The sequence below is a fragment of the Pipra filicauda genome, unplaced genomic scaffold (genome assembly GCF_003945595.2).
Source record: "Pipra filicauda isolate LSUMZ 115617 unplaced genomic scaffold, ASM394559v2 scaffold906_size54733_pilon, whole genome shotgun sequence".
Classification (NCBI taxonomy): domain Eukaryota; kingdom Metazoa; phylum Chordata; class Aves; order Passeriformes; family Pipridae; genus Pipra; species Pipra filicauda.
The window spans coordinates 1-25158 of NW_024105094.1; the positions used below are offsets into that span (position 1 = coordinate 1).

Below are 25158 nucleotides of genomic sequence, written 5' to 3' on the forward strand. Positions count from 1 at the left end.
GATTTCTTTTCCTCTGCCAGGGAGTTCAGTGATTTGGGTCTGAGTGCAGTTCCACTACCCGAGAGATTCACATTTCCCCATCAGTGTTAATTGTTGCTCTAAATCATTATCAGACCTGAGCATTTTGGAGCAGTGTGAACTCTTTTGCATGGGCTTCAGAGACGTGTGGGGAGGAAGATGAAATATCAGCAAAGGGTGAAAAAATTGGCAGGTTTGGCATGAACTGAGTGGCTCCGGAAAAGAGCTGTGACTGGATCTTCGAGGTTTTCCTTCTGACTGTCTCTCTTTCTTACCACTTGACAATGGGTCTTATCCATATTGGGTAACCTTACACACAGTGGAAATGAACTTCCACAAGTGGCTGTGGGCAACATTTAGCCACCTGATTGCCATTTCTCACAACCTTATCTGGGGTACGAGTGACACATATAATCTGTAAAGCATGTAAGCAACTTTCTTTTTAGATTTGATTTTTTCTATGCTCTGACTGTGGAGGAGGGAATCTCTTTATTGCTGTAGCACACGTATTTCCTGGTTAGTTTTTGCACCAGATAAGGCTACTAGATGTACAAGTCCTTATAATAGAGCCATACTATTTAAAAATGTACTGTAGCTACAAAATCTTTTCAGTATGGATAGGAGACTAGTGTTCTTCCTCTAATCATTAGAATTCCTGCTAAGCATTAGGCAAGAGGTTCTGCGCTTGCTGATAATACCAGAAGAGAGACCCCAGGGCCGTTGCAGCCCCATCCCGGGCCAAAGTTGTTCCCCGCCGAGCGCGGGCGTGAGGCGGCTGCAGTGTTGTGTCGGCGCCTCCGGGTGCCGCTGTTGGGCCGCCGGCGAGCGTTGCTGGAGCCGCCGCCGCCGCCGCCTGTGCGTGCTGTCCCCGCAGGCTGCTGGCTCGGGCGGGCAGTGCGGGCCAGAGCGGCAGCGGCACGGGCAGCAGAGGCGAGAGGCGGCGCGGGCAGCAGAGGCGTGCGAGTGGGAGGCGGCGGCGGTCCGGGTTTGCTTTGTCGGGCGCTGCTGTGGCTGCGCCGAGCGGCTGCGAGGGAGGCGGGGCGGCGGCAGGAGCCTGGCGAGCTCGGCGAGCGAGCGCTGTGGGCGATGTCGGGCGGGCGGAGGCCGAGCGGCGGGCCGGGCGGCGGGCGAGCGGCGGTGCTGGGCGCTGTGCTGCTGTGGCTGTGCTGGCGGGCGGCGGCGGAGCGGCTCCGCTACTCCATGGCCGAGGAGCTGCCCAGAGGCTCGCTGGTGGGGCCGCTGGCCCGGGACCTGGGGCTCAGCGCCGACGAGCTGCCGGCGCGCAAGCTGCGGCTCAGCGCGGACAAGCAATACTTCACGGTGAGCGAGGGGAACGGGAACCTGTACGTGAGCGAGAGGCTGGACCGGGAGGAGCTGTGCGGCAAATCGGCGTCCTGCTCGGTCAGCTTCGAGGCGCTGGTGCACAACCCGCTCAACGTTTTCCATGTCGAGGTGTCCATTGAGGACGTGAATGACAACTCCCCGACCTTTAGCAAGGCTGCTCTGGACCTCGAGATCGATGAATGGATCCCTCCCGGCACTCGTTTTCCTCTGGAGATGGCCCAAGACGCAGACGCCGGAAGCAACTCGCTACTGACTTATGATCTCACAAGGAGCCCCTCTTTCAGTCTGGCCATAAAAGAGAACCCAGGTGGTATGAAGCAGCCGGAATTAGTGCTGGAGAGAACACTGGATCGGGAGAAACAGAGCTCCTTTGAGCTCGTTCTTAGTGCACTGGATGGTGGGAACCCCGCGAGGTCCGGGACTGTTCAGGTTCGCGTCAACGTGCTGGACGCAAACGACAACCCACCCGTGTTCAGTAAAAGCATCTACGAGGCTCGAGTGGCTGAGAATCTGCTGGCGGGGTCGCTGGTGATGCAGGTGCGGGCCACGGATGCGGACGCGGGGTCCAATGGGCGGGTCTCCTATTCTTTCGGCAACGTCCCGGCGGGGATCCGTGAATTGTTTGCTGTTGACAGCGAGAATGGTGAGATCAGGACAGCGGGTCCCCTCGACTTCGAGGAGAAAAGTGAATACAGCTTCGCCCTTGAGGCGAGGGACGGTGGTGGTCTGACCGGTCATTGTCAAGTGCAGATAGACATCACGGACGAGAACGACAATGCCCCCGAGATCACGATTCTGTCGCTATCGAGCCCGGTGCCTGAAGACTCACCGGCCGGGACCGTGGTTGCCCTGCTGAAAGTGCGGGACCGAGACTCCGGCGAGAACGGTGAGGTGTCATGCGAGCTGTCGGGAGAGGCGCCGCTGTCGATCGTGGCGTCGTCGGGCGGCTCGTTCAAGGTGGTGACGGCGAGCGCGCTGGACCGCGAGCAGGCGTCCGAGCACTGCGTGACGGTGGTGGCCCGGGACCGGGGCAGCCCGGCGCTATCGAGCGTGGCGGAGCTGTTGCTGGAGGTGTCGGACGTGAACGACAACGCGCCGGTGTTCGAGGAGGCGTCGTACAGCGCGTACGTGCGGGAGAACAACGCGGTGGGCGCGCTGGTGTTGCGCGTTGTGGCTCGGGACTTGGACGCGGGCGCGAACGGGCGCGTGAGCTACTGGCTGTCGGGCGGCAGCGCGGGCGCGGCGGGCGCGGCGCCGCTGGTGTCGGTGGAGGCGCGGAGCGGCGCGGTGTACGCGCAGCGCTCGTTGGACTACGAGCAGTGCCGCGAGTTCTTGGTGGCCGTGCGGGCGCAGGACGGCGGGTCGCCGGCGCGCAGCTCGACGGCCACGGTGCGCGTCTTCGTGCTCGACCAGAACGACAACGCGCCGCGGGTACTCTACCCGCCCCCGCCGGCGGCGTCGGGCTCGGTGGGTTCGGCTTTCGAGGTGGTGCCGCGTTCGGCGTCGTCCGGGTACCTGGTGGGCAAGGTGGTGGCGGTGGACGCGGACGCGGGGCGCAACGCGTGGCTGTCGTACGAGCTGGTGCAGGCGTCGGAGCCGGCGCTGTTCCGCGTGGGGCTGCAGAGCGGCGAGGTGCGCACGGCGCGGGCCGTGTCGGAGAGGGACGCGGCCAAGCAGCGCGTGGTGGCCGTGGTGAAGGACCACGGCGAGCCGGCGCTGTCGGCCACGGCCACGCTGCACGTGGTGCTGGCCGAGAGCTTGCAGGAGGCGCTGCCGGAGCTGAGCGAGCGGGCGGCGGGCGCCGAGGCGGCGGGCGAGCTGCAGTTCTATCTGGTGCTGGCGCTGGCGCTGCTGTCGGCGCTGTTGGTGCTGAGCGTGGCGCTGGCCGTGCTGGCGCGGCTGCGGCGGGCCGGGCCGCCCGGCGTGCTGCGCTGCCTGGGTGCGCAGCGCTTGTCGCTGGCCGGCGCCGCCTTCCCGGCCGACTTCTGCGAGGGCACCTTGCCCTACTCCTACAACCTGTGCGTGGCGGCGCCGCCCCGCTTGGCCGCCGAGGCCGCTTGGCCGCCGCCGCCGCCGCTGCCCATCGTGCCCGCGGAGGAGCTTGTGGCCGGGGAGCCCTGCGAGAAGCCGAGTCCGAGCAGCAGCGCCGTCGTGGAACAGCCTCCCGCCGACCCCGACGCACAGCAGGTATGTAAGCCCGTGTGCTCCCATAGTTCTCCTTGATCTATTCCGAAATGTCGTCCTCCGTTCCCTAGGTTTTCCTGTATGATGTTTGTCACGAATGCTACTCCAGGTATCCATGGGTGAATGAATTAACTATCTCACTCCTTCGTCTAAATGCGGACAGTTAGCATTGCTTTTTCTTGTTGGTTTGGTTTTTTTTTTTTCCGGTAGTAACAGTTTCATGTTGTGCTTAGAAGTTTTGACTTCAATTCTCATTTGAGCTAGTAGCGCTGTACACGGTAAACTAGTGACGGAGCATGTTGAAGAAAAGTGATAGTCATTTGACGCTGGCGATTTTTCTTTCCTCATCACTTATTTTCTCAAACCGATATATGTGAAATGAGAAGTTACAGCTTGTTTCTCCCTCGTCAATGTTCCTTTCTTTGCTGTGTGCCCTTCCATCCTTTTGGCGAGGGCTGCTGCAAAAATGGCAGCATTAGTGGGAGAGATAAATTTTATTCAGGCATTATTTTCCCGAGTTCTTTGTATAAGTGTAGAGGTGAACACTGATCCTTTCACCATGAACGATGAAGTTACAAGCTGTTTTTTTTCTGAGGGGAGAGACTGTCCACCATATTTTGGGGTGTGTTTCTTCCCAATCGGGACGTGTTATGCATTACATTCTGGGTAAGAGCTCCAACTATTTTTTTCCCTACCTTTCCTTATGTGTCTTTCATATACAGGGGAATGTGTAGAAAGGGACCTCAGAAAGACACAGAATAACAAAATAACCCAAAACAACAGGGGGAAAAACAAACAAAATATCCGCGTTTTTTTTCTGTGGACCTCGGGCACTTCTTGCAATAGTTGTTGTATCTGGGGGTAGCTGTACTTGTCTTGTATTTATATTATGCTTAAAAGGTGTCGTGTCAAAATGAAGACTCAAAGGTCAGATGAATACTGTACTACCAAGCATCAATCTTTTACCCTGTGGTTTCTGAGATAAGGAAAGCCTTTCCCTGGTCGTTCAGCCTATCAAAATAATTGTTTCAGTGTAAATGTGTATAAACTATAGGAAACAGAGAATTATTTGTCTTCTCATGGATGGAAATTTCCCGGTAAAGTCTGGAAACTTTTCTCAGTATTCCTGCCTCTGTAGGTGTTTCAACGGCTTAATGATGTAGCCCTGCTTTGCTCTCATCCAGTTCAAAAACACTGTTGAGAATAGATGACTATCAGGAACACAGATGCACTAGAAAAATTTGTAGCAAACAAAAGCTGGGTCGGAGAACAGGGACAGGAGCCAAGGCAGATGTACCTTTTTCCTTCTTTCGTTACTCACAAGCATTTTCCATGTAGTGTGCGGGGAGACAAGGAGATGATTCTGGCCAGGTTCACTGCAGGTGTTTCCCGCCTCGTGGTCAGTTGTACACTCAGTGAGGAGTGACCAGGTGACCTAAAACCTGTCAGTGTGAGAGAGAATGGATTTTGAGCAGTAGGGAAGCCTCATCCGGGACGTTGCTAACAGGAAGGTCTTCTAGGGAGAGAGAGCAGAGCGCGTGGCAGGTTCCCCAGCAGCCCAGTTACTCGGGAGATATAAGGGGTTGGGGTGCTTAGGGCTGTCACTTTCGGTGCAGCGACCCTACTTTCATCTGCCTTTAAATGTCTGTTCTCGGTCACTGCTGGGGGGGGTAGTTAATTTAACGTGTTGATTATTAACTGAAAACTTTAAAGCAAAGATCCCACCACTTCAGTTCATGAGAGAGAATGCTCTGCTTCTCCGGTGGCAGGTGCGTGTGATCATCCCATGTTGTATCTCAGAGCCTCTATTCTTTTGCTCCCCCCGTGCCAGTGATCGGCTGAAGAAAAGCCGAGGCAGGAGGTCCCCGCTGCACGGGACCCCAAGTTTCCGTGGCGACTGTGCCGTCCCGGCAAGGTGCCCATGATCAAGGGCAGTGGAATGATTGACTCCGCCGTTGCCCGACTTTAAATGTCTAGTCTCAGTCAATGATCATGGTGTAGTTTATTTAGAGCGTGTGTCGTGTGAATTGAAGTATTTAAAGCAAAGTTCCACCCGGTTGGGTTAATGAGCCTGGTATCTCTTGTTTTCAGGAATGCGGGGCTGTGTGTATCGTTAGCTCATTTCCTACCCAGTGCTTGTTTTCCTTTCTTATCCTTGTACCAGACATTCAAGCACGACAGCAGAAGAAAACCCTAAAGTGTTGGAGAACTAACCATATTCTATACGGTAAATAATAGGAAGAAATTATTTTACTTTACATATAGATAACCATTAGCAAGATATTTTCCCTGTGCGGTAGAAACACTAAACACACGGGAGTACTCTGCCTTCGCATCGGTAGTGATCAAAGAAGAGATGGGCTGGAGAAAAGAAAAGGCAGGAAAGCCCGGCTACATGTAATGTGAATTTGGTGCTCTCCCGGCGAGCTGCCTGTGGACAAGGCAGTTCGGGCGGCGCTCGGTGCGTGCAGTGCCGGGAGGAGGCTGCGGGCGCCGCTGTTGACCGAGAGGAGCGAGAGGAAGGTCGGAGCGCTGCAGCCCCGCCCGCTGCGGCCCGGCTCGATCGCTGGATCGCTGGATTCCTGGATCGGCGTCCAGGCGGTCTGCGATCTTCCCCGCGGTGCGGAACCGTGCTAAATTGAGACGGAGGAGCCGGAAGAGGCGACCCGGAGTAGGAGCGGGAGCCAGATCGGGTGACGGCGGCGGGGATCGGCCGGTGGGGATCTGCCGGCGGTGTTGCGGTGCCGGCGGTGCGGCGGCGGAGATGTGCGCGGCGGGGAGGCGCTGGGGCCGGCGGCAGCGAGTGCTGCTGTGGGGCGTCCTGCTGGCGGCCTGGGAGGCGGCGTGGGGGCAGCTGCGCTACTCGGTGCCCGAGGAGATGCCCAAGGGCTCGTTCGTGGGCGACGTGGCCAAGGACCTGGGGCTGCAGATGCCGGCGCTCACAGACCGTGGCGTCCGCATCATAGACAGAGGTAGGACGCAGTATTTTGCTCTGCACGGGAAGACGGGACATTTAGTGACGGCCGAGAGGATCGACAGAGAGCAGCTGTGCCGGCTGGTGGAGAAATGCGTGCTGCGCTGTGAGCTGATAATGGAGGCGGAAATGAAGATTTACCGAATTGAAGTGGAAATCAGGGACATTAACGACAACGCGCCCTCTTTCAAGGATAATGAGCTGGAACAGAGAATAAGCGAGATGACAGCCCCGGGGTCGCGGTTTCCCCTGCCCGAGGCTCATGACCCGGACTTGGGACAGAATTCCCTGCAGAGCTACGAGCTGAGCGGCGACGAGCACTTCTCGCTGGCCGTGCAGACGGGCCCCGACGGGGATCTGCATCCTGAGCTGGTGCTGGCGAAGGCGCTGGACCGGGAGGAGGCGGCGTTCCACGAGCTGGTGCTGAGGGCGAGCGACGGCGGCGAGCCGTCCCGGACGGGCACGGCGCGGATCCGCGTGACGGTGCTGGACGCGAACGACAACGCGCCCGTGTTCAGCCAGGCGGAGTACACGGTGCGTGTGCCGGAGGACGTGCCCGTGGGCTCCGTCCTCGTCACTGTCACAGCCACCGATGCCGACGAGGGGCTGAACGGGCACGTGAAATACAGTTTCCACAAAATTACAGACCGGGAGTCAGAACTTTTTCACCTGGACTCTGAGACAGGAGAAATAACGCTTAAAGACAATTTGGATTTCGAGGAAATCTCCTCACATGAATTACAGGTGCAGGCACGGGATGGCGGTGACCTTTCCCACAAATCAAAAGTCATGATCACTGTGACAGACATCAACGACAACGCGCCCGAACTGACAGTGTCGTCGGCTGTGAGCGAGATCTCGGAGGACACCCCGACAGGAACGGTGGTGGCCTTAGTGCACGTGCACGACCGGGACTCGGGGGCCAACGGCGAGGTGCGTTGCTCTCTTGACGGGGGCGTCCCGTTCCTCCTGGAGAAACCCTATGAGGACTACTACCGCGTGGTGACAGCGAGAGAGCTGGACCGGGAGCGGGAGTCGGAGTACAACGTGACGGTGCGGGCGGCCGACGGCGGTGGTCCGTCGCTGCAGAGCAGCAGGGTGCTGTGTCTGCGGGTGCTGGACGTGAACGACAACGCGCCGGTGTTCTCGCAGGAGCGCTACAGCGCTCGGCTGTCGGAGAACAACGTGGCGGGCGCGCGGGTGCTGCGGGTGCGGGCGACGGACTCGGACTGGGGGGAGAACGCGCGCGTGCGGTACCGTCTGGGGGAGGGTGGTGTGCGGGGCTGGCCGCTGTCGTCGTACGTGTCGGTGCAGGCGGAGACGGGCGCGCTGTACGCGCTGCGCTCGTTCGATTACGAGGAGGTGCGCGAGGTGGGGCTGTGGGTTTGGGCGGAGGACGGCGGCTCGCCGGCGCTGAGCAGCAACGTGTCGGTGCGGCTGGTGATCGTGGACGAGAACGACAACGCGCCGCAGGTGCTGTACCCGCCGGCGGCTTTGTCGGGCTCGGTGTGGTCGGGCGTGGAGCTGGCGGCGCGGTCGAGCGAGGCCGGCGCGCTGGTGGCCAAGGTGGTGGCGGTGGACGCGGACGCGGGTCAGAACGCGTGGCTGTCGTACGAGCTGGCGAAGGCGACGGAGCCGGGGCTGTTCCGCGTGGGGCTGCACAGCGGCGAGGTGCGCACGGCGCGCTCGCCACTGGCCCGCGACGCGTCGCGGCAGAGCCTGGTGGTGCTGGTGAAGGACCACGGGCGGCCGGCGCTGTCGGCCACGGCCACGCTGAGCGTGGTGCTGGCCGAGAGCGTGGCCGAGCTGCTGGCCGAGCTGGGCAGCGCGGCGCGGGCGGAGGCGGAGGCGGGGGCGGGCGAGGCGGGCGGCAGCCTGACGCGCTGGCTGGTGCTGGCCGTGGCCGCCGTGTCGTGCCTGTTCCTCGCCTTCCTGCTGCTGCTGCTGGCGCTGCGCCTGCGGCGCTGGCGGCGCTCGCAGCAGCAGCTGCTGGCGGCGGGCAGCGGCGCCTTGCGCGGCGTGCCGGCCACGCACTTCGTGGGCATCGACGGCGTGCGCGCCTTCCTGCACTCCTACTCGCACGACGTGTCTCTCACGGCCGACTCGCGCAAGAGCCACCTCCGCTTCTCGGCCGACAGCTGCTGCGACACCCTGCCGGCCCGGCCGCCGCCCGACGAGCCCGCGCCGCTGCTCGGAGACGAGGAACCTGCCGGTGCCCAGCAGGCGGACCCCGCCCCTCTCCCGGTGAGTTCTTTGAAGCCGAGTGTTTCGGCGACGTTTCCTTCTGCTACTCTCTTGCTCTTTCACCCCGTGATCTGTGTTACTCGTAGGGAGGATCTAGACGTCTTTTCCTTACCCAGGTTTACACGTGGAGAAGGCAGAAGCAGGGAATCTGCTTTTTACTGGAGGTTCATCTATAATTTTAATTATGTCATTACTGTGCTTCAGGTTGTTCACTGGCACAATTTTTCCTGGGGAACAGCTTACCCTTTGCCTTTAGAATCTTGATATTTCTTCTTTGAAGTGCAGATGGTAAACCTGTTTGCATATTATGAGGGTAAAAAAAAAGTGTGCATTTTTAGGGGTATTCTGTCCATTTGCATTGTTACACAATATGAGTTTCTTACTGGGGAAATTAAGTATTGGGAGCCTTGATATTGTACTTCTCTTAGTCTGCAGGTCGATATGATGTATTTTACTAATAGCTTAAAGATGTACTGCTTATAAATGTGACAGTGACACCTTTGGGAGGAGCAAAAGCGTTGTTGGTTCCTGTGGCAGGAAAAATGTGACAAGGAATCATGGGAGTTGTAGTTTTCTGGGTTCTCACGCATGCTCAATCAATATTTGATTGTCATTGGTTGAAAGATCATGTGACATGTTTAAGCGCCGTATTTAAACCGAAGTGTTTTGAAAGAAACCTCAATTCTGCTCTGGCATTCGTGTCTGAGTGGGGTTTGTGCTAAAACAACACCTTAAGTTCCCTACTCAATACCTGTGCTGGAACCTTGAAGAGTATGTTCTGACTGGTTCATTTCTACAGGTGTTAACATTTGCCTTGCTCATTGTGAGGATTGAATTGTGGGCCTTTACATCTGATAGTATCTCATCAGCTCTGTTGAGGTTGTTGCCGAGTTGCCCTGGGGGTGAAGAAGGCTGGTGGTGTCTTTGAGCTGATACTTTGATGACAGGGGTGTTATAACACTTATGGACTTGAGAAGGTATTACATTTCTTAGAGTAGTGATGAGCAAAGAAATCTCTTTCATGCGTTAATGTTTTGACCTTCATTCTTCTCTAAGGAGAAACTGTGTGTGCGACTTTTGTCTCCGTGATGCCTGTTTGCAAACACAGCTTTTTGGCTGTGTACTGTTTGGACAAGGTGAAAAAGTTGTGGCCAAGTTGTGGGTTCATCAGTTTGCTTTCCTATTACACACTGTTCCCAGAGGCTGCTGGTTAAATTCTGCTTTGCTTGTTGTGATGAGGTAAAGGTGGGCCCGTGTGTGTCTGAAAATGTCACTCGAATCAGTGCTCTTGCTTGCCACATACTCAGGATGTAAAGTCAGTGCAAGATCAGCCAGAGACTGACCTACAGCAGGGAAAGAGGGAGTTGTATGGTCCACCTGTGTGGGTGTGCTATCATGTTGGCAAGTGCCAAGGCCTGTGCCACTCACACCAGGAGCCTGCATCTGGGAAGGAGAGGACAATCCTGTGATGACTTCGTCTGCAAGAAATACCCATGGAAGTGCAAACATGCTTCAGATATTCTGTGTCTAAGAGCTGCTGCATGAAACATCATTTCTCCATCTATATTTCCCTGTATGACTGTGATGCAGTGTTCCATGGTGGTTGTACTAAGCTTTTCCCAGCCTTGACCAACCTGCAGATGTTATTAATGGCTCTTGCTTGTATAAAGTAACTGCTGAGGTTATGTCCTGTAATGTGTGAGTAAAGGCTGTGGCTGCAGAGCAATGAGGATGAGAGGCTGGCTTCCTGCTGGGAAAACTGGAGGATGAATGTGTTTTTGGCTGAGCAGTGGTCTGATGTTGTGCCTGGTGCCAAGGCCTGTGCCATCTTTTCTGTGCCCCTGGTTTCCCTGTCCTGAAAGGCAAGGGTAGTCCTCTGATAATAGAGCATTTTTGCAATAGCTCTGCATTTAGAGAGATGATTCATGGATAGGGGTTGTGAATGAGGGATTTACATTGCTTAAAGAATCCCCTTCAGAGGTGTTATCAAGAGTGGGTTTAATATGATGTTGAAGACTGGTGGGAATGAAGGGGGTGGGAGGGTATTTTGGTCATGAATTTATTTGTTTGAAGTAGTTGTGAGCAACTTACTCATTGAATCCTGCCTTGTCTGATAGAGCTCTTCCTGAGAATGCTGGTTTGGGGAGGCAGACATAAACTTTGCATTAACCTTTGCAGAGTCACATATCTTCCAAAATGCCCATGTGCTGAGGAAGAATGATGGTGTCTGAGTTGATTCTGAAGACTGACACTCCAACTCAGCCATGTTTAGTTTATGTCCACTGGAACATTTTAGGTTCCTATGCATGTGTCTGTGTTATGATCCTTGTTCTCCCTAAGGAGAGTCTTTCAGTCATGTCTGTCTGGAAAGGTAGTTTTCCCATTTTTTTTCTCCAAAGGAATCCCCTGGAGAACTGTGCCTCTGAATACCAGATCCTCCTCCTGTGTACCTGCTCCATTTGACAGAGCCTGACATATTAGGTTATGATTCCTTCACTTCCCTGCGTTTGTCATTCTTTCCTTGTTCTAAAGCTGGGCCTCAGTTTGGATGATAGTCCTTGAAAACTGGCCTGCTTAAATTAACAGTTTGTACTCCTGTCTTGAAGGGGTTTAGCTGCCAAGACAAAGACTTCTGGTTCCCTAAGATATTGCTGAATTTCACCTGAATGTCACTTGCTTTTTCACTTGTGCTTGACATATGGCCAGGAGTTGGATTTGTCCATGGTGTGACTAAAGGCTGTGAATGTAGAGCAAAGAGGGTGAGAGGCTGAATTCAAACTAGGCAATTAGCTGAATTCCTGAGTTTTTGTCTGAACAATAGTTTGATTTCATGGTGTGTCAAGGCCTGTGCCATTTTTTCTGTGATCCTGATTTCCCTGTTTTCAAAGGCAATGGTAGAGCTCTGAAAACAGAGCTTTTGTCCACTCACTCTGCATGTAGAAGGATGACACATGGTTAGATGTCATTAATGAATGATTTAGATTACTTAAGGAGTCCTGTTCAGAGGTATTATCAAAAGTGGTTTAATAGGAAGCTGTTGAAGTTTGTCTTTAACGATGTTTGATGTCAAGGTTCACCGTACTACTTACTATGTGGCTGAAGCTTATAAAGGACCTTTTTGAACTAATCCTCTGACTTCCTAAAGCCCTGTTGCAGCTTGGATGCATCCAGGTCCTATCTTAGTCTTAGGTGTGGACTCTGGTGTATCTCTAATAGAATTAGCTACCTGGATTTCATTGGTATTGACTGAGATGTCCTCCTGGTGAGTTTCTCTGAGAACACTCTTAATGCTTCCTTGTGTTGCTCATCTCATTTTTTCTTTCCCCTCCCCTTACGTACATTTAATTATAAGTATATTTAGCAAGGCCTTGTTCTTCAGTGCCTCTTTTGTCATGTTATAGCTGGTGTGGAAGGCAGGAGATGTGAGTGGCACAGCTTTGCATTCCAGTTCTGCTGTGAGTCAACAGCTGTCAATGGGACTTCAGCAAAGTCACATTTTTGTGGACCAGTGTGTGTGATAGAAGAAGGGAAGATATTTCCCCAAGTGCAGAGTTCAATAACCCAGTCTCTGGTGGAGGACTGCTCCTCTTGTAGTTTGTCTCTTTATCAGTCCTGTACTATTTATGCAATTATATATCTTCTCAGAATGGTGGTGAGCAAACAAATGTGTTTCTTTCCTCTATATGATCATTATTCGCTACCTTCTCCTGTGATATTTTTGCAGAGTTGAATAGGGCTTTAGAGGGGTCAGAATGATGACATATTTGTAGGATAATTTTTAATTCCTATGTGAAACCTCCTTTCTCTATCTAGATTTTCCTCTCACTTTTAAATGGAGAGTATAATCCAAGTCAATATTCCATTTTCCCACCCTTGAGCTTCCTTCAGGCTTTGTTTCCTGCTATATTATGCTTCCCATTTTCCATTTGCAGATTGTTCTATCCCATTGGTAACTGTGAGAGTTGTTTTGCAACAAAGACTGACTTTCCTTGAGAACCACAGGAAGACAGAATGTTACATGTGAGGAAAATTAGGCAGAAGCTAAAACTGGGCCCCTCCTAAGTCGTTCTATTTAGAACAAGGCCTTTGATAAGGCATTTACACCTACAGCTTACAATTCCTGAACAGGACACAAAGTAGAAAATTTTACAAGGACAGATGTATTTCTGAAAATAAACCCCCCTACTATATGATGCAAAGCAAGACTTTGGGGCCTTGTGTGTGGATTCAGACTTCTATGACTTCCAGGTGCTCTGTGAAGTGGTTTTTTTTAAGGCAGAGTTGTGGCAAAGCACCTGTACATTCAAGGAGTCCAGTATTTCCCTCCAAGGGGCCACTTAGAGCTTTGGGGTTTGTTCAGTGATAATCAGAAATGGGTTGGAGATTTGAGTTTCTGCTCTGCAATATGGACCTTCTGGAGAACACTTGGATGCAGCCACATCCACTGCTGACTCCAAGTGGGTAACATGGATTAAACAAGATCAAAGAGCATTATTGCATAGCAGAAGTCACCTCTGATCCCTCTGTGGCAAGTTCTGCAACATAATAGAGCTTGTACAGTACTGCTGGCCAATCCCACCAGTCTGGGGATTGTCATTATCTCTTTGGGCACTACAGGACTACATACTCCTGTGTGTGATTTCCTACACTGTGCAGACCTGGATTTATCACAGTAAAGAATAATCAGCGCCATGTGGGACAGTGGGAGGTATTTGGTTTGGCTTCTTTGGTTTATTAAGTGCCTGGGAGCATTGTTGTTCTGAAGTGTCATAAAGTCACCTAGTCCAGTTAAGGGAGACCTAGTCACCCTTAGAAATCAGTGCAGTTTGCCTACCTTGTCTCTCAAGGCCTCAGTGGCTTTCCAGGTGCTCTGGGCATGACTTTTGAAAGCAGAGTTGTGTCAAAGCAACTGAAAATCCCAGAGCTGATATACCTGTTCCAATGAGGTCAGCAGGAGGTTTTGGATTTGTGTAGGACTCATCAGAAATTGCTGTACAGCTTTCAGCTGGTCATGCTGTCATTTGATGTGCTGACCAGATGATAGGACTTTTACCTGGAAGCTCCCAAACTCCAAGTGGTAAAAATGTCCAAACAATTGTTATGGCAGCCCTTGGAGTTTGGAGTGTCCACCAAGAGCACTGAGAGTTTCTGCCCATTGAAGAGTAGTGGGTGTCAGAATGTGCACAGTGCAGAGCCTGCACTGCTCTGATTTCTTTTCCTCTGCCAGGGAGTCCAGTGACTTGGGTCTGAGTGCAGGTCCACTACCCGAGAGATTCACATTTCCCCATCAGTATTAATTGTTGTTCTAAATCATTATCAGACCTGAGCATTTTGGAGCAATGTGAAGTCTTTTGCATGGGCTTCAGAGACATGTGTGGGTAGGAAGATGAAATATCAGCAAAGGGTGAAAAGATTGGCAGGTTTGGCATGACCTGAGTGAGTGGGACTGGGAAAGAGCTGTGACTGAATCTTCGAGGTTTTCCTTTCTGACTGTCTCTCTCTTACAACTTGACAATGGGTCTTCCCCATATTGGGTAGCCTTATACACAACAGAAGTGAACTTCCACAAGTGGCTATGGACAAAATTAAACTTCCTGATTGTTATTTCTTGCAACCTTATCTCAGATATGAATGACACATATAACCTATAAAGCATCTGAGCAACTTTCTTTTCAGATTTGATTTTTCTGTGCCCTGACTGTGGAGTAAGAAATCTCTTTATTGCTGTAGCATATATATTTCCTAGTTAGTTTTTGTGTCAGATAAGACCAGCAGATGTAAAAGTCCTTATTACAGAGTCATACTATTTAAAAAATTTATTGTAGCTACAAATTTTTCAGTATGGGTATGAGAGCACTGTTCTTCCTCTAATCATTATAATTCCTGCTAAGCATTAATCAAGAGCTTATGCGCTTACTGATTGGAATCAAGGAGACACCCCAGGGCCGTTGCATCCCCATCCCGGGCCAAAGTTGGTCCCCGCCGAGCGCGGGCGTGAGGCGGCTGCAGTGTTGTGTCGGCGCCTCCGGGTGCCGCTGTTGGGCCGCCGGCGAGCGTTGCTGGAGCCGCCGCCGCCGCCGCCTGTGCGTGCTGTCCCCGCAGGCTGCTGGCTCGGGCGGGCAGTGCGGGCCAGAGCGGCAGCGGCACGGGCAGCAGAGGCGAGAGGCGGCGCGGGCAGCAGAGGCGTGCGAGTGGGAGGCGGCGGCGGTCCGGGTTTGCTTTGTCGAGCGCTGCTGTGGCTGCGCCGAGCGGCTGCGAGGGAGGCGGGGCGGCGGCAGGAGCCTGGCGAGCTCGGCGAGCGAGCGCTGTGGGCGATGTCGGGCGGGCGGAGGCCGAGCGGCGGGCCGGGCGGCGGGCGAGCGGCGGTGCTGGGCGCTGTGCTGCTGTGGCTGTGCTGGCGGGCGGCGGCGGAGCGGCTCCGCTACTCCATGGCCGAGGAGCTGCCCAGAGGCTCGCTGGTGGGGCCGCTGGCCCGGGACCTGGGGCTCAGCGCCGACGAGCTGCCGGCGCGCAAGCTGCGGGTGGCGTCTGCCGGCAAAAAGCAGCTGAAATACTTCACGGTGAGCGAGGAGAACGGGAACCTGTACGTGAGCGAGAGGCTGGACCGGGAGGAGCTGTGCGGCGAGTCGTTGTCCTGCTCGGTCAGCTTCGAGGCGCTGGTGCACAACCCGCTCAACGTCTTCCGTGTCGAAGTGGCCATTGAGGACGTGAATGACAACTCCCCGGTCTTCAGGAAGGATGCCCTGGACCTCGAAATAGGTGAATGGACGATTCCAGGTGCTCGTTTTCCTCTGGAAATGGCCCGTGATGCGGACGTGGGAAGTAATTCCCTGCTTACTTATCAACTCAGCAGCAATCCGTCCTTCAGTCTGGCCGTGAAGGAGATCACGAGTGGAAAGAAGCAGCCTGAATTAGTGCTGGAGAAAGCGTTGGACCGGGAGAAGCAGAGCTCTTTTGAACTTCTGCTAAAGGCAGTGGACGGCGGGGACCCAGCGAGGTCCGGGACTGTTCAGGTTCGGGTGAACGTGACGGATTTAAACGACAACCCGCCCGTGTTCAGCAAAACCGTCTATGACGCGCGAGTGGTGGAGAATCTGCCGGCAGGTTCGCTGGTGCTGCAGGTGCGGGCCACGGATGCGGACGCGGGGTCCAATGGGCGGGTCTCTTATACCTTCGGCAATGTTCCAGATGGCGTCCCCTTGTTGTTCTCTGTCGACAGCGAGAGCGGCGAGATCAGGACCGCGGGACCCCTCGATTTCGAGGAGAAGAATAAATACAGCTTCGATCTGGAAGCGAGGGACGGGGGTGGACTCACTGGTCACTGTGAGGTGCACATTGACGTCATAGACGAGAACGACAACGCGCCCGAGATCACCATTCTATCACTGTCGAGCCCCGTGCCCGAGGACTCGCCGGTCGGCACCGTGGTGGCCCTGCTGAACGTGAACGACCCGGACTCCGGCGAGAACGGTGAGGTGTCATGCGAGCTGTCAGGAGAGGCGCCGCTGTCGATCGTGGCGTCGTCGGGCGGCTCTTACAAGGTGGTGACGGCGAGCGCGCTGGACCGCGAGCAGGCGTCCGAGCACCGCGTGACGGTGGTGGCCCGGGACCGGGGCAGCCCGGCGCTGTGGAGCAGCAGGGAGCTGGTGCTGGAGGTGTCGGACGTGAACGACAACGCGCCGGTGTTCGAGGAGGCGTCGTACAGCGCGTACGTGCGGGAGAACAACGCGGTGGGCGCGCTGGTGTTGCGCGTTGTGGCTCGGGACTTGGACGCGGGCGCGAACGGGCGCGTGAGCTACTGGCTGTCGGGCGGCAGCGCGGGCGCGGCGGGCGCGGCGCCGCTGGTGTCGGTGGAGGCGCGGAGCGGCGCGGTGTAAGCGCAGCGCTCGTTGGACTACGAGCAGTGCCGCGAGTTCTTGGTGGCCGTGCGGGCGCAGGACGGCGGGTCGCCGGCGCGCAGCTCGACGGCCACGGTGCGCGTCTTCGTGCTCGACCAGAACGACAACGCGCCGCGGGTGCTCTACCCGCCCCCGCCGGCGGCCCCGGGAGCGGCGTCGGCCCCGGGCTCGGTGGGTTCGGCTTTCGAGGTGGTGCCGCGTTCGGCGTCGTCCGGGTACCTGGTGGGCAAGGTGGTGGCGGTGGACGCGGACGCGGGGCGCAACGCGTGGCTGTCGTACGAGCTGGTGCAGGCGTCGGAGCCGGCGCTGTTCCGCGTGGGGCTGCAGAGCGGCGAGGTGCGCACGGCGCGGGCCGTGTCGGAGAGGGACGCGGCCAAGCAGCGCGTGGTGGCCGTGGTGAAGGACCACGGCGAGCCGGCGCTGTCGGCCACGGCCACGCTGCACGTGGTGCTGGCCGAGAGCTTGCAGGAGGCGCTGCCGGAGCTGAGCGAGCGGGCGGCGGGCGCCGAGGCGGCGGGCGAGCTGCAGTTCTATCTGGTGCTGGCGCTGGCGCTGCTGTCGGCGCTGTTGGTGCTGAGCGTGGCGCTGGCCGTGCTGGCGCGGCTGCGGCGGGCCGGGCCGCCCGGCGTGCTGCGCTGCCTGGGCGCGCAGCGCTTGTCGCTGGCCGGCGCCGCCTTCCCGGCCGACTTCTGCGAGGGCACCTTGCCCTACTCCTACAACCTGTGCGTGGCGGCGCCGCCCCGCTTGGCCGCCGAGGCCGCTTGGCCGCCGCCGCCGCTGCCCATCGTGCCCGCGGAGGAGCTTGTGGCCGGGGAGCCCTGCGAGAAGCCGAGCCCGAGCAGCAGCGCCCTCCCGGGAGAGCCGCCCGCTGACCCCGACGCACCACAGGTCTGTATAGTCTCACTCTCCTCTCTGAGGTTTTCCTAGCCGTGTGCATGTGGCAGTGGGCTCTTGGGGTTTGTGTCTGTTCTGGTGCAATTAGTGCCAGTCGCTGTTTCCATAAGCGCGGATTAATAACTCTGCCCCGTTTATGCATCAGGCGTTGCCAACCGGTATTTCCTGCCTCATGAGCTGTCACAGATTTCCGCTCAGTTGGGAGCTTCTTGTCATTCAACTTATGCTGCATAAAACAGTAGATGACTTGGAATTTTCTGCTTTCAGTTTTGCTTTTATTAATTTTCCTCTCAGAGTAGAAATGTAGTGACAGCGTCCCTTCGTTCATCAAATGTTCAGGTTCATGGTTTTCTGCAAACCTAGTGTTGTGTGAAGTAATATGGGTTAGTAACGGTGAAGGCAGATCCTTACTTTTCGGAGGAGATCCACTAATTCTCTGTGGTAGAGTTTGGAGTTTGATTGACTCTCAGTGATGAGATTTTTCCTTCCTGATCTTGGTTTGCCAAATAGTTGCACTGCGACCTTTTATATTATTTCTCTGTTTTAAGGAAACGTGCCTTGATGAAGGAAAAATTTCCTGCCCTCACAGCTATGCCTGCCTTCCACTTTTGTGGATGTGCCCTCCATCTTTTGTTGTAAGAAGGCTGCATAAATGGCTACAATAGTGAGATCACTTTATTGATCTCTGATTGGTCTCCGACTTTATCAGAACTTTGTTTATTTCTTCTCTTTCTGTGGTATTTATCGTCAATGGTTTCATCATGTGTGGTAGTTCCCTCTTGTTTACCAGTCCTCAGCCGGCTTTTCTACAGAGACACTGAATGAGTTTTAAGAGAGAAATCGCGTGGGTTTTTTGTTTATTGTTTGTTTGTATGTTTGTTGGTTGATTGGTTAGTCTGGTTTTGCTTTTAACCTGCGTTTCATTTTTATCTTTTTTTCCCAAAAATTTATATATTCCTTAGTTAATAGGGTCTATCGCTAAGGCTGTGATCAATAACGGAGCACTAAGTTGTATAATCACGGCCTGTTGCATAAGGCTGTAATGAAAAATTCGAAAGAAGTGGTTGGAGAAGTGAAGCAACAGAGGCTGATTCAGAGCAGTCTCGAATGTTCAGGTGGAGAGTAACAAAGCGGAGAGAGAAAGGCAGTCCCTAAAATCCCTCCTTTTGAGAAGGGAACTTCATCACTTATATTTGCAATTGCTCTGGGTCTGGGAATCTACTGTGGCTAGAGGTGTTCGAGTGTTGATACTCAGAGAGGAAAAACTAGAGAACGAATGAAACAAAAAGCTCTGCAATTGTGGGGAAGATGTTGACCTTTCCTACTATGGAATAGCAGATTGATAATACACTGCACGTCATATTAAGAGACCTTTGTATCTATAGATTATCACATGAATATTTTCCCGTGCGGTAGAAAGAACATAACGCCAGGTCTCCACTGTACCGGACCCGACATTTTCGTGGCGAATGTCCTGTCTTTTTGAGCTTCCCGTGCTCAAGGCAGGGCGGGCATGTCTCGTTGGCGCTCGGTGCGTGCAGTGCCGGGAGGAGGCTGCGGGCGCCGCTGTTGACCGAGAGGAGCGAGAGGAAGGTCGGAGCGCTGCAGCCCCGCCCGCTGCGGCCCGGCTCGATCGCTGGATCGCTGGATTCCTGGATCGGAAAGCGGTTCGTTTTCGATATTCTCCGCGGTGAGGATCCGAGCTCCAGCGAGGCGGAGGGGCGGGCGGCGGAGGCCGGGAGCGGCAAGTCGGAGCCAGAGAGAAAGCCGGATCGGGTGACGGCGGCGGGGATCTGCCGGCGGTGTTGCGGTGCCGGCGGTGCGGCGGCGGAGATGTGCGCGGCGGGGAGGCGCTGGGGCCGGCGGCAGCGAGTGCTGCTGTGGGGCGTCCTGCTGGCGGCCTGGGAGGCGGCGTGGGGGCAGCTGCGCTACTCGGTGCCCGAGGAGATGCCCAAGGGCTCGTTCGTGGGCGACGTGGCCGAGGACCTGGGGCTGCAGATGCCGACTCTGCGAGATGGCGGTGTGCGCCTCTTGGACAAAGGCAGGACGCAGTATTTTGCTGTGCACAGCAAGACGGGACATTTAGTGACGGCCGAGAGGATCGACAGAGAGCAGCTGTGCGAGAGTGTGGAGCAATGCGTGCTGCGCTGTGAGCTGATAGTGGAGGGGGAAATGAAGGTTTACGGAATCCAAGTGGAAATCACGGACATTAACGACAACACCCCCAGCTTCCGAGAGACAGAAATGGAGCTGAGAATGAGCGAGACGACAGCCCCGGCGTCGCGTTTTCCCCTCCCAGACGCTCACGACCCGGATTCGGGGCGGAATTCCCTGCAGAGCTACGAGCTGAGCGGCGACGAGCACTTCTCGCTGGCCGTGCAGACGGGCCCCGGCGGGGATCAGCGTCCCGAGCTGGTGCTGGCGAAGGCGCTGGACCGGGAGGAGGCGGCGTTCCACGAGCTGGTGCTGAGGGCGAGCGACGGCGGCGAGCCGTCCCGGACGGGCACGGCGCGGATCCGCGTGACGGTGCTGGACGCGAACGACAACGCGCCCGTGTTCAGCCAGGCGGAGTACACGGTGCGTGTGCCGGAGGACGTGCCCGTGGGCTCCACCCTCGTCACCGTGACGGCCACCGATGCCGACGAGGGTCTGAACGGGCACGTGAAATATTCGTTTAAGAAAATAAAAGAAAAAGAGTCGCAGATTTTCCAGCTAGATGCTGAGACAGGAGCGATCACACTGTTGCGAAGCCTGGACTTCGAGGAAGGCGATTACTACGAACTGGAGGTGCAGGCACATGATGGTGGAGCTCTCTTCGACACAGCTAAAGTCGTAGTCACCGTGACAGATGTGAACGACAACGCTCCTGAACTTATAGTTTCGTCGGCGCTGAGTGAGATCTCGGAGGATGCCCCGACGGGGACGGTGGTGGCCCTGCTGCACGTGCACGACCGAGACTCGGGGGCCAATGGCGAGGTGCGTTGCTCGCTCGACGGGAGCCACCCGTTCCGACTGGAGAAATCCTTTGAGGACTACTACCGCATGGTGACAGCGAGAGAGCTGGACCGGGAGCAGGAGTCGGAGTACAACGTGACGGTGCGGGCGGCCGACGGCGGTGGTCCGTCGCTGCAGAGCAGCAGGGTGCTGTGTCTGCGGGTGCTGGACGTGAACGACAACGCGCCGGTGTTCTCGCAGGAGCGCTACAGCGCTCGGCTGTCGGAGAACAACGTGGCGGGCGCGCTGGTGCTGCGGGTGCGGGCGACGGACTCGGACTGGGGGGAGAACGCGCGCGTGCGGTACCGTCTGGGGGAGGGTGGTGTGCGGGGCTGGCCGCTGTCGTCGTACGTGTCGGTGCAGGCGGAGACGGGCGCGCTGTACGCGCTGCGCTCGTTGGACTACGAGGAGGTGCGCGAGGTGGGGCTGTGGGTTTGGGCGGAGGACGGCGGCTCGCCGGCGCTGAGCAGCAACGTGTCGGTGCGGCTGGTGATCGTGGACGAGAACGACAACGCGCCGCAGGTGCTGTACCCGCCGGCGGCGGGGGCGGCTTTGTCGGGCTCGGTGTGGTCGGGCGTGGAGCTGGCGGCGCGGTCGAGCGAGGCCGGCGCGCTGGTGGCCAAGGTGGTGGCGGTGGACGCGGACGCGGGTCAGAACGCGTGGCTGTCGTACGAGCTGGCGAAGGCGACGGAGCCGGGGCTGTTCCGCGTGGGGCTGCACAGCGGCGAGGTGCGCACGGCGCGCTCGCCACTGGCCCGCGACGCGTCGCGGCAGAGCCTGGTGGTGCTGGTGAAGGACCACGGGCGGCCGGCGCTGTCGGCCACGGCCACGCTGAGCGTGGTGCTGGCCGAGAGCGTGGCCGAGCTGCTGGCCGAGCTGGGCAGCGCGGCGCGGGCGGAGGCGGAGGCGGGGGCGGGCGAGGCGGGCGGCAGCCTGACGCGCTGGCTGGTGCTGGCCGTGGCCGCCGTGTCGTGCCTCTTCGTCGCCTTCCTGCTGCTGCTGCTGGCGCTGCGCCTGCGGCGCTGGCGGCGCTCGCAGCAGCAGCTGCTGGCGGCGGGCAGCGGCGCCTTGCGCGGCGTGCCGGCCACGCACTTCGTGGGCATCGACGGCGTGCGCGCCTTCCTGCACTCCTACTCGCACGACGTGTCTCTCACGGCCGACTCGCGCAAGAGCCACCTCCGCTTCTCGGCCGACAGCTGCTGCGACACCCTGCCGGCCCGGCCGCCGCCCGACGAGCCCGCGCCGCTGCTCGGAGACGAGGAACCTGCCGGTGCCCGCCCCGCCGACTCCGCCCCTCTCCCGGTGAGTTTCTCGTACTAGACCGTGTTCATGACGGTTTCTTCCGCTTCTTTTGAACTTTATCCCCCGTGATTTGTCTTTTCTGTAGCGGGCTTTGCTGACAAGGAAGGCAAAACTTCATTCAACGACGTGCTGGTCGGGGGTGCTTCTTGCGTTGCAGTGGTGGACGTGGGGTCGTGTCTTAGCCTTTCAGTTTGTAGGGGAGGCAGGAGAAGGGAAACTGCTCTTGGCTAGAGGATTGTGGTTTTTGACATTGTTACTGTATCACATAGTCACCAGTGACCCAGAATCTCCTGAAGGTCAGTTCCTCTTTTACATTTAGAGTGTTGATATTTCTTCACTGAGATGTAGCTGGCAAACAAATATTTCTTCCCCCATAGTACAGAGCTGTAAAAATACCTATGTGAAGCCCATGGGTTTTCCTGGTGCATGTTGACGAGAAATGGTCTGAATAACTGGCCATTTGATTCAAAGTGCCTGCAAAATATAATGGTCAAAAAACAACATGCAAGTTTAGAGTGGTAGGAGGATCCTGGTACCTGTGGGTGAGGGACTGTCAAAGGAAACAAGATTTCGGTACCTCTCTGTACTATAATATAATGTGGTTTTCTCCTTCCCAAGTAAATGAGGCCTAACAGACATTACTCCAGCTGTGTTGAGAGCTGTGGGATGTTCCTGCTCCCTGTTTACAAGTTAATGCTTTGTATTTAACTAATTGCTTAATACATACTAATGATAAATGCCAAAGTAGGAGCTTTGAGAGAAGGAAGCTGATTCCATACCTGATTAATAGTTGAATTTTGTATCTTCTCTAAGTGCCATAACTTAGAAGAGCATGATGTGGTCACTTCATGTCTGCAGATGTTATTTTCTTGTCTTCTTCTTTGTACTGATGTCAAGCTGGGCCTCAGATATTCGCTAATATCTGATCACATTGTTATATCTCCTTGACTGTCCCATACATGCTTTTCATTGCTACATCTCTAAAGGAAAAGACTTTCATAGATATGTTTCCTTAAAATGTTAATGGGAGAAATTGTCTTAGTTCTCACACACACATGGTGGAAAGTCAAATATCAGCCATGGGCAGGAGAAGTTTTGTCTGTGCAATTTTTTTTTTCAGAACAGTATATCTGCAAATAATGAAGATAAGTGAGAACCATGCCAGCTGTAATGAGTTTAAGGAGATTCCTGTAGGTGCTGTGTGTGAGGAGATACTGATGGAGCGGAAGCTTGTGGGTTTTCAATTCCCAGGGTCCATTGCTGGACTACATAAAATGAATAGGCTCAGATTCCAAACAGTGACAAGTTGTGAGTTCATCAGTTTCCTTTCCTACTGCTCTTGCTACTCCCTGTAAAGAGTAATTAAACTGTGGCCTTGTTTGTCTTGATGAGGTAAAGGTGGGCCTGTGTGTGTTCAAAACTTTATCTGAAAATGTCCATAGAATCACTGATCTTGTTTTTCACCTACTCATGGTGAGAAGTCAGTGCAAGATCAAGGAGAGAGAGACTGACCCCAAAGCCACCCTGGGGATTCTTTCATGTCATGCCTAGTGCCAAGGCCTTGTGTCACTGACATGAAGTGCCCCTTTCCTGTGTCCAGAAAGGGGGTGACAATCCTCTGATGAATTTGGCTGCAAGCAATAACCATGGAAGGGCAACCATGCTTCAGGGGTTCTGTGTGTTAAACTGCTGTGTGAAATGTGACTTTTTCTAGCTCTAGACCCTTGTAAGGTTGTGGTGTAGAGTTTCATTGTGGTTGGACTAATCTTTCTGCAGTCTTGACCAACCTTTCAGATGTTATTAAGTGGCTCTTGCTTATAGGAAGTCACTAGTGATGTTTTGTTGGTATTAAAATTGGTGGGAACATATGGATGGGAGGGTTTGTTTGTCAGGAGTTTCTGAGTCTGGGGCTTGTTATTTGAAGTATGTGCCAGGAAGCCACTTATTTTAAAAGCCGCTGCAATGGACAAGGCACGGTTCACGTGAGTGGTGTAAGTTCTGGGATAAGAACACTCCATCTTTGCATTAAAGGTGGCAGATTCTTCCAAAAGGTCCGTGTGCTGGGGAAGAATGATGGTGTGTTTGAGTCGATTCTGGTGACTCAGTCTTTAACTGAGCTGCATCTTGGTTATGCCCCTTAGAACATTTCAGGTTTCTTGAAATGAGTGTGATGAGCAGAGAATGGCTTATGCATGGATCTGTGTTGTGATCCTTGTTCTCCAGAAGGAGAAAAAGGGAAAATTTTCTTCCAATGATGTCTGTCAATAAAGGGCAGCTTGCCTTGTTGCATGATGTTTGGACATGCTGAAACATTCTGTCTGCACAGACACAGGGCAGGTGGAAGCGTTTGCTGTGGTGTATTTCGGAATGTCTAAAAGGTTGGTAGAGTGTTCCATTTCCCCTGGCTGTTGTATGGATCCAATAATTGTGCTTCTGTGTGTTTTCCCTGCTTTCCAAAGAAATGAGTTGGAGAACTGTACCTCTCGATAATCAGTCCTCTTCTTGCTACAGTTATATTTGGAAATGTTAAGGTAAGATTCCTACATTATTGCGAGTTTCCCGTTTTTACTTTTTTTGTTCTTGTTTCTTCTCATGTTCTAAAAGTGGGCCTCAGTTTGGCTGATAGTTCTTAAAACCAGAGAGATCTGTTCAAACTCTCAGGCTGCAGGAGGAGTTCTCTTCCATACCTTGAAGGTGTTCAGCTGCCAAGACAAAGATTTCTCTTTCCCTAAAATCTTGCTGAATGAACCATCTGCTCTGTCACTTGTGGTTGACCTGTGGTCAGAAGTTGGATTTGTCCATGGTGTGAAAGAGGCTGTGAATGCAGAGCAAGGAGGGTGAGAGGCTGACTTTGTACCAGGAAAACATGTGAGTCAATGTGGTTTTGGCTGATCAATGTTTTGATTTCTTGCCTGGTGTCAAGGTCTGTGTCATTTTTGTCTGTGATTTGAGTTTCCCTGTCCTGAAAGGCAACTGTAGTCCTCTGATAATCAAGCATTTGTCCAAGAACTCTGCATTTAGAGGCCTGATGTATGGCTAGATGTATGGCTAGATTCCTTAATGCTTCCCTGTCAGGGGTATTAACAAAAGTGGCTTTAATATGTTGTAGAAATGCATCATAGCAAAGTTTGATAGCAAGGTTCTATCTGTTACTTTCAGTGTTGAAATATAAAAAGGATTATTATCGTATGGATCCCCTTGTTTCCTTAACTCCTGATGGATCTTAGGTGTGGGTGGGTGCAATATCTATTATTTAGTACTAAGGAGAATTGACTCAGAATCAACCTGGAATTATTTACACAGAGA

The 25158-nt window shown here is 54.6% G+C and overlaps 4 protein-coding genes across 4 annotated transcripts; all 4 read left to right on the forward strand.

Moving 5' to 3' along the window:
* Positions 1-6: 6 nt before the first annotated feature.
* Positions 7-3721, forward strand: LOC113985334 (protocadherin gamma-B5-like). Its single transcript, XM_039391100.1, has one exon. The coding sequence runs from the start codon at positions 1105-1107 to the stop codon at positions 3583-3585; it is 2481 nt and encodes an 826-aa protein (XP_039247034.1). The 5' UTR covers positions 7-1104; the 3' UTR covers positions 3586-3721.
* Positions 3722-6128: 2407 nt separating this feature from the next.
* LOC113991865 (protocadherin gamma-A10-like) lies at positions 6129-9028 on the forward strand. Its single transcript, XM_039391095.1, has one exon. The coding sequence runs from the start codon at positions 6311-6313 to the stop codon at positions 9026-9028; it is 2718 nt and encodes a 905-aa protein (XP_039247029.1). The 5' UTR covers positions 6129-6310.
* Positions 9029-15078: 6050 nt separating this feature from the next.
* Positions 15079-19250, forward strand: LOC113993337 (protocadherin gamma-B5-like). The gene is made up of 4 exons (XM_039391096.1): positions 15079-16410; positions 16459-16620; positions 16669-17550; positions 19059-19250. The coding sequence occupies exons 1-4, from the start codon at positions 15079-15081 to the stop codon at positions 19248-19250; spliced, it is 2568 nt and encodes an 855-aa protein (XP_039247030.1).
* A 44-nt stretch (positions 19251-19294) lies between these two features.
* LOC120325268 (protocadherin gamma-A10-like) lies at positions 19295-21885 on the forward strand. Its single transcript, XM_039391101.1, has one exon. The coding sequence runs from the start codon at positions 19390-19392 to the stop codon at positions 21868-21870; it is 2481 nt and encodes an 826-aa protein (XP_039247035.1). The 5' UTR covers positions 19295-19389; the 3' UTR covers positions 21871-21885.
* The last annotated feature ends 3273 nt before the right edge of the window (positions 21886-25158 follow it).

Bases quoted from the DNA above. Each gene is read 5' to 3' on its own strand.
- LOC113985334 (XM_039391100.1), top strand. From the start codon at position 1,105: ATGTCGGGCGGGCGGAGGCCGAGCGGCGGGCCGGGCGGCGGGCGAGCG.
- LOC113991865 (XM_039391095.1), top strand. From the start codon at position 6,311: ATGTGCGCGGCGGGGAGGCGCTGGGGCCGGCGGCAGCGAGTGCTGCTG.
- LOC113993337 (XM_039391096.1), top strand. From the start codon at position 15,079: ATGTCGGGCGGGCGGAGGCCGAGCGGCGGGCCGGGCGGCGGGCGAGCG. The intron at 16,621-16,668 runs GCGCGGAGCGGC...GACTACGAGCAG, and splicing joins CGCCGCTGGTGTCGGTGGAG to TGCCGCGAGTTCTTGGTGGC. The intron at 17,551-19,058 runs GTCTGTATAGTC...CCCGTGCTCAAG, and splicing joins CTGACCCCGACGCACCACAG to GCAGGGCGGGCATGTCTCGT.
- LOC120325268 (XM_039391101.1), top strand. From the start codon at position 19,390: ATGTGCGCGGCGGGGAGGCGCTGGGGCCGGCGGCAGCGAGTGCTGCTG.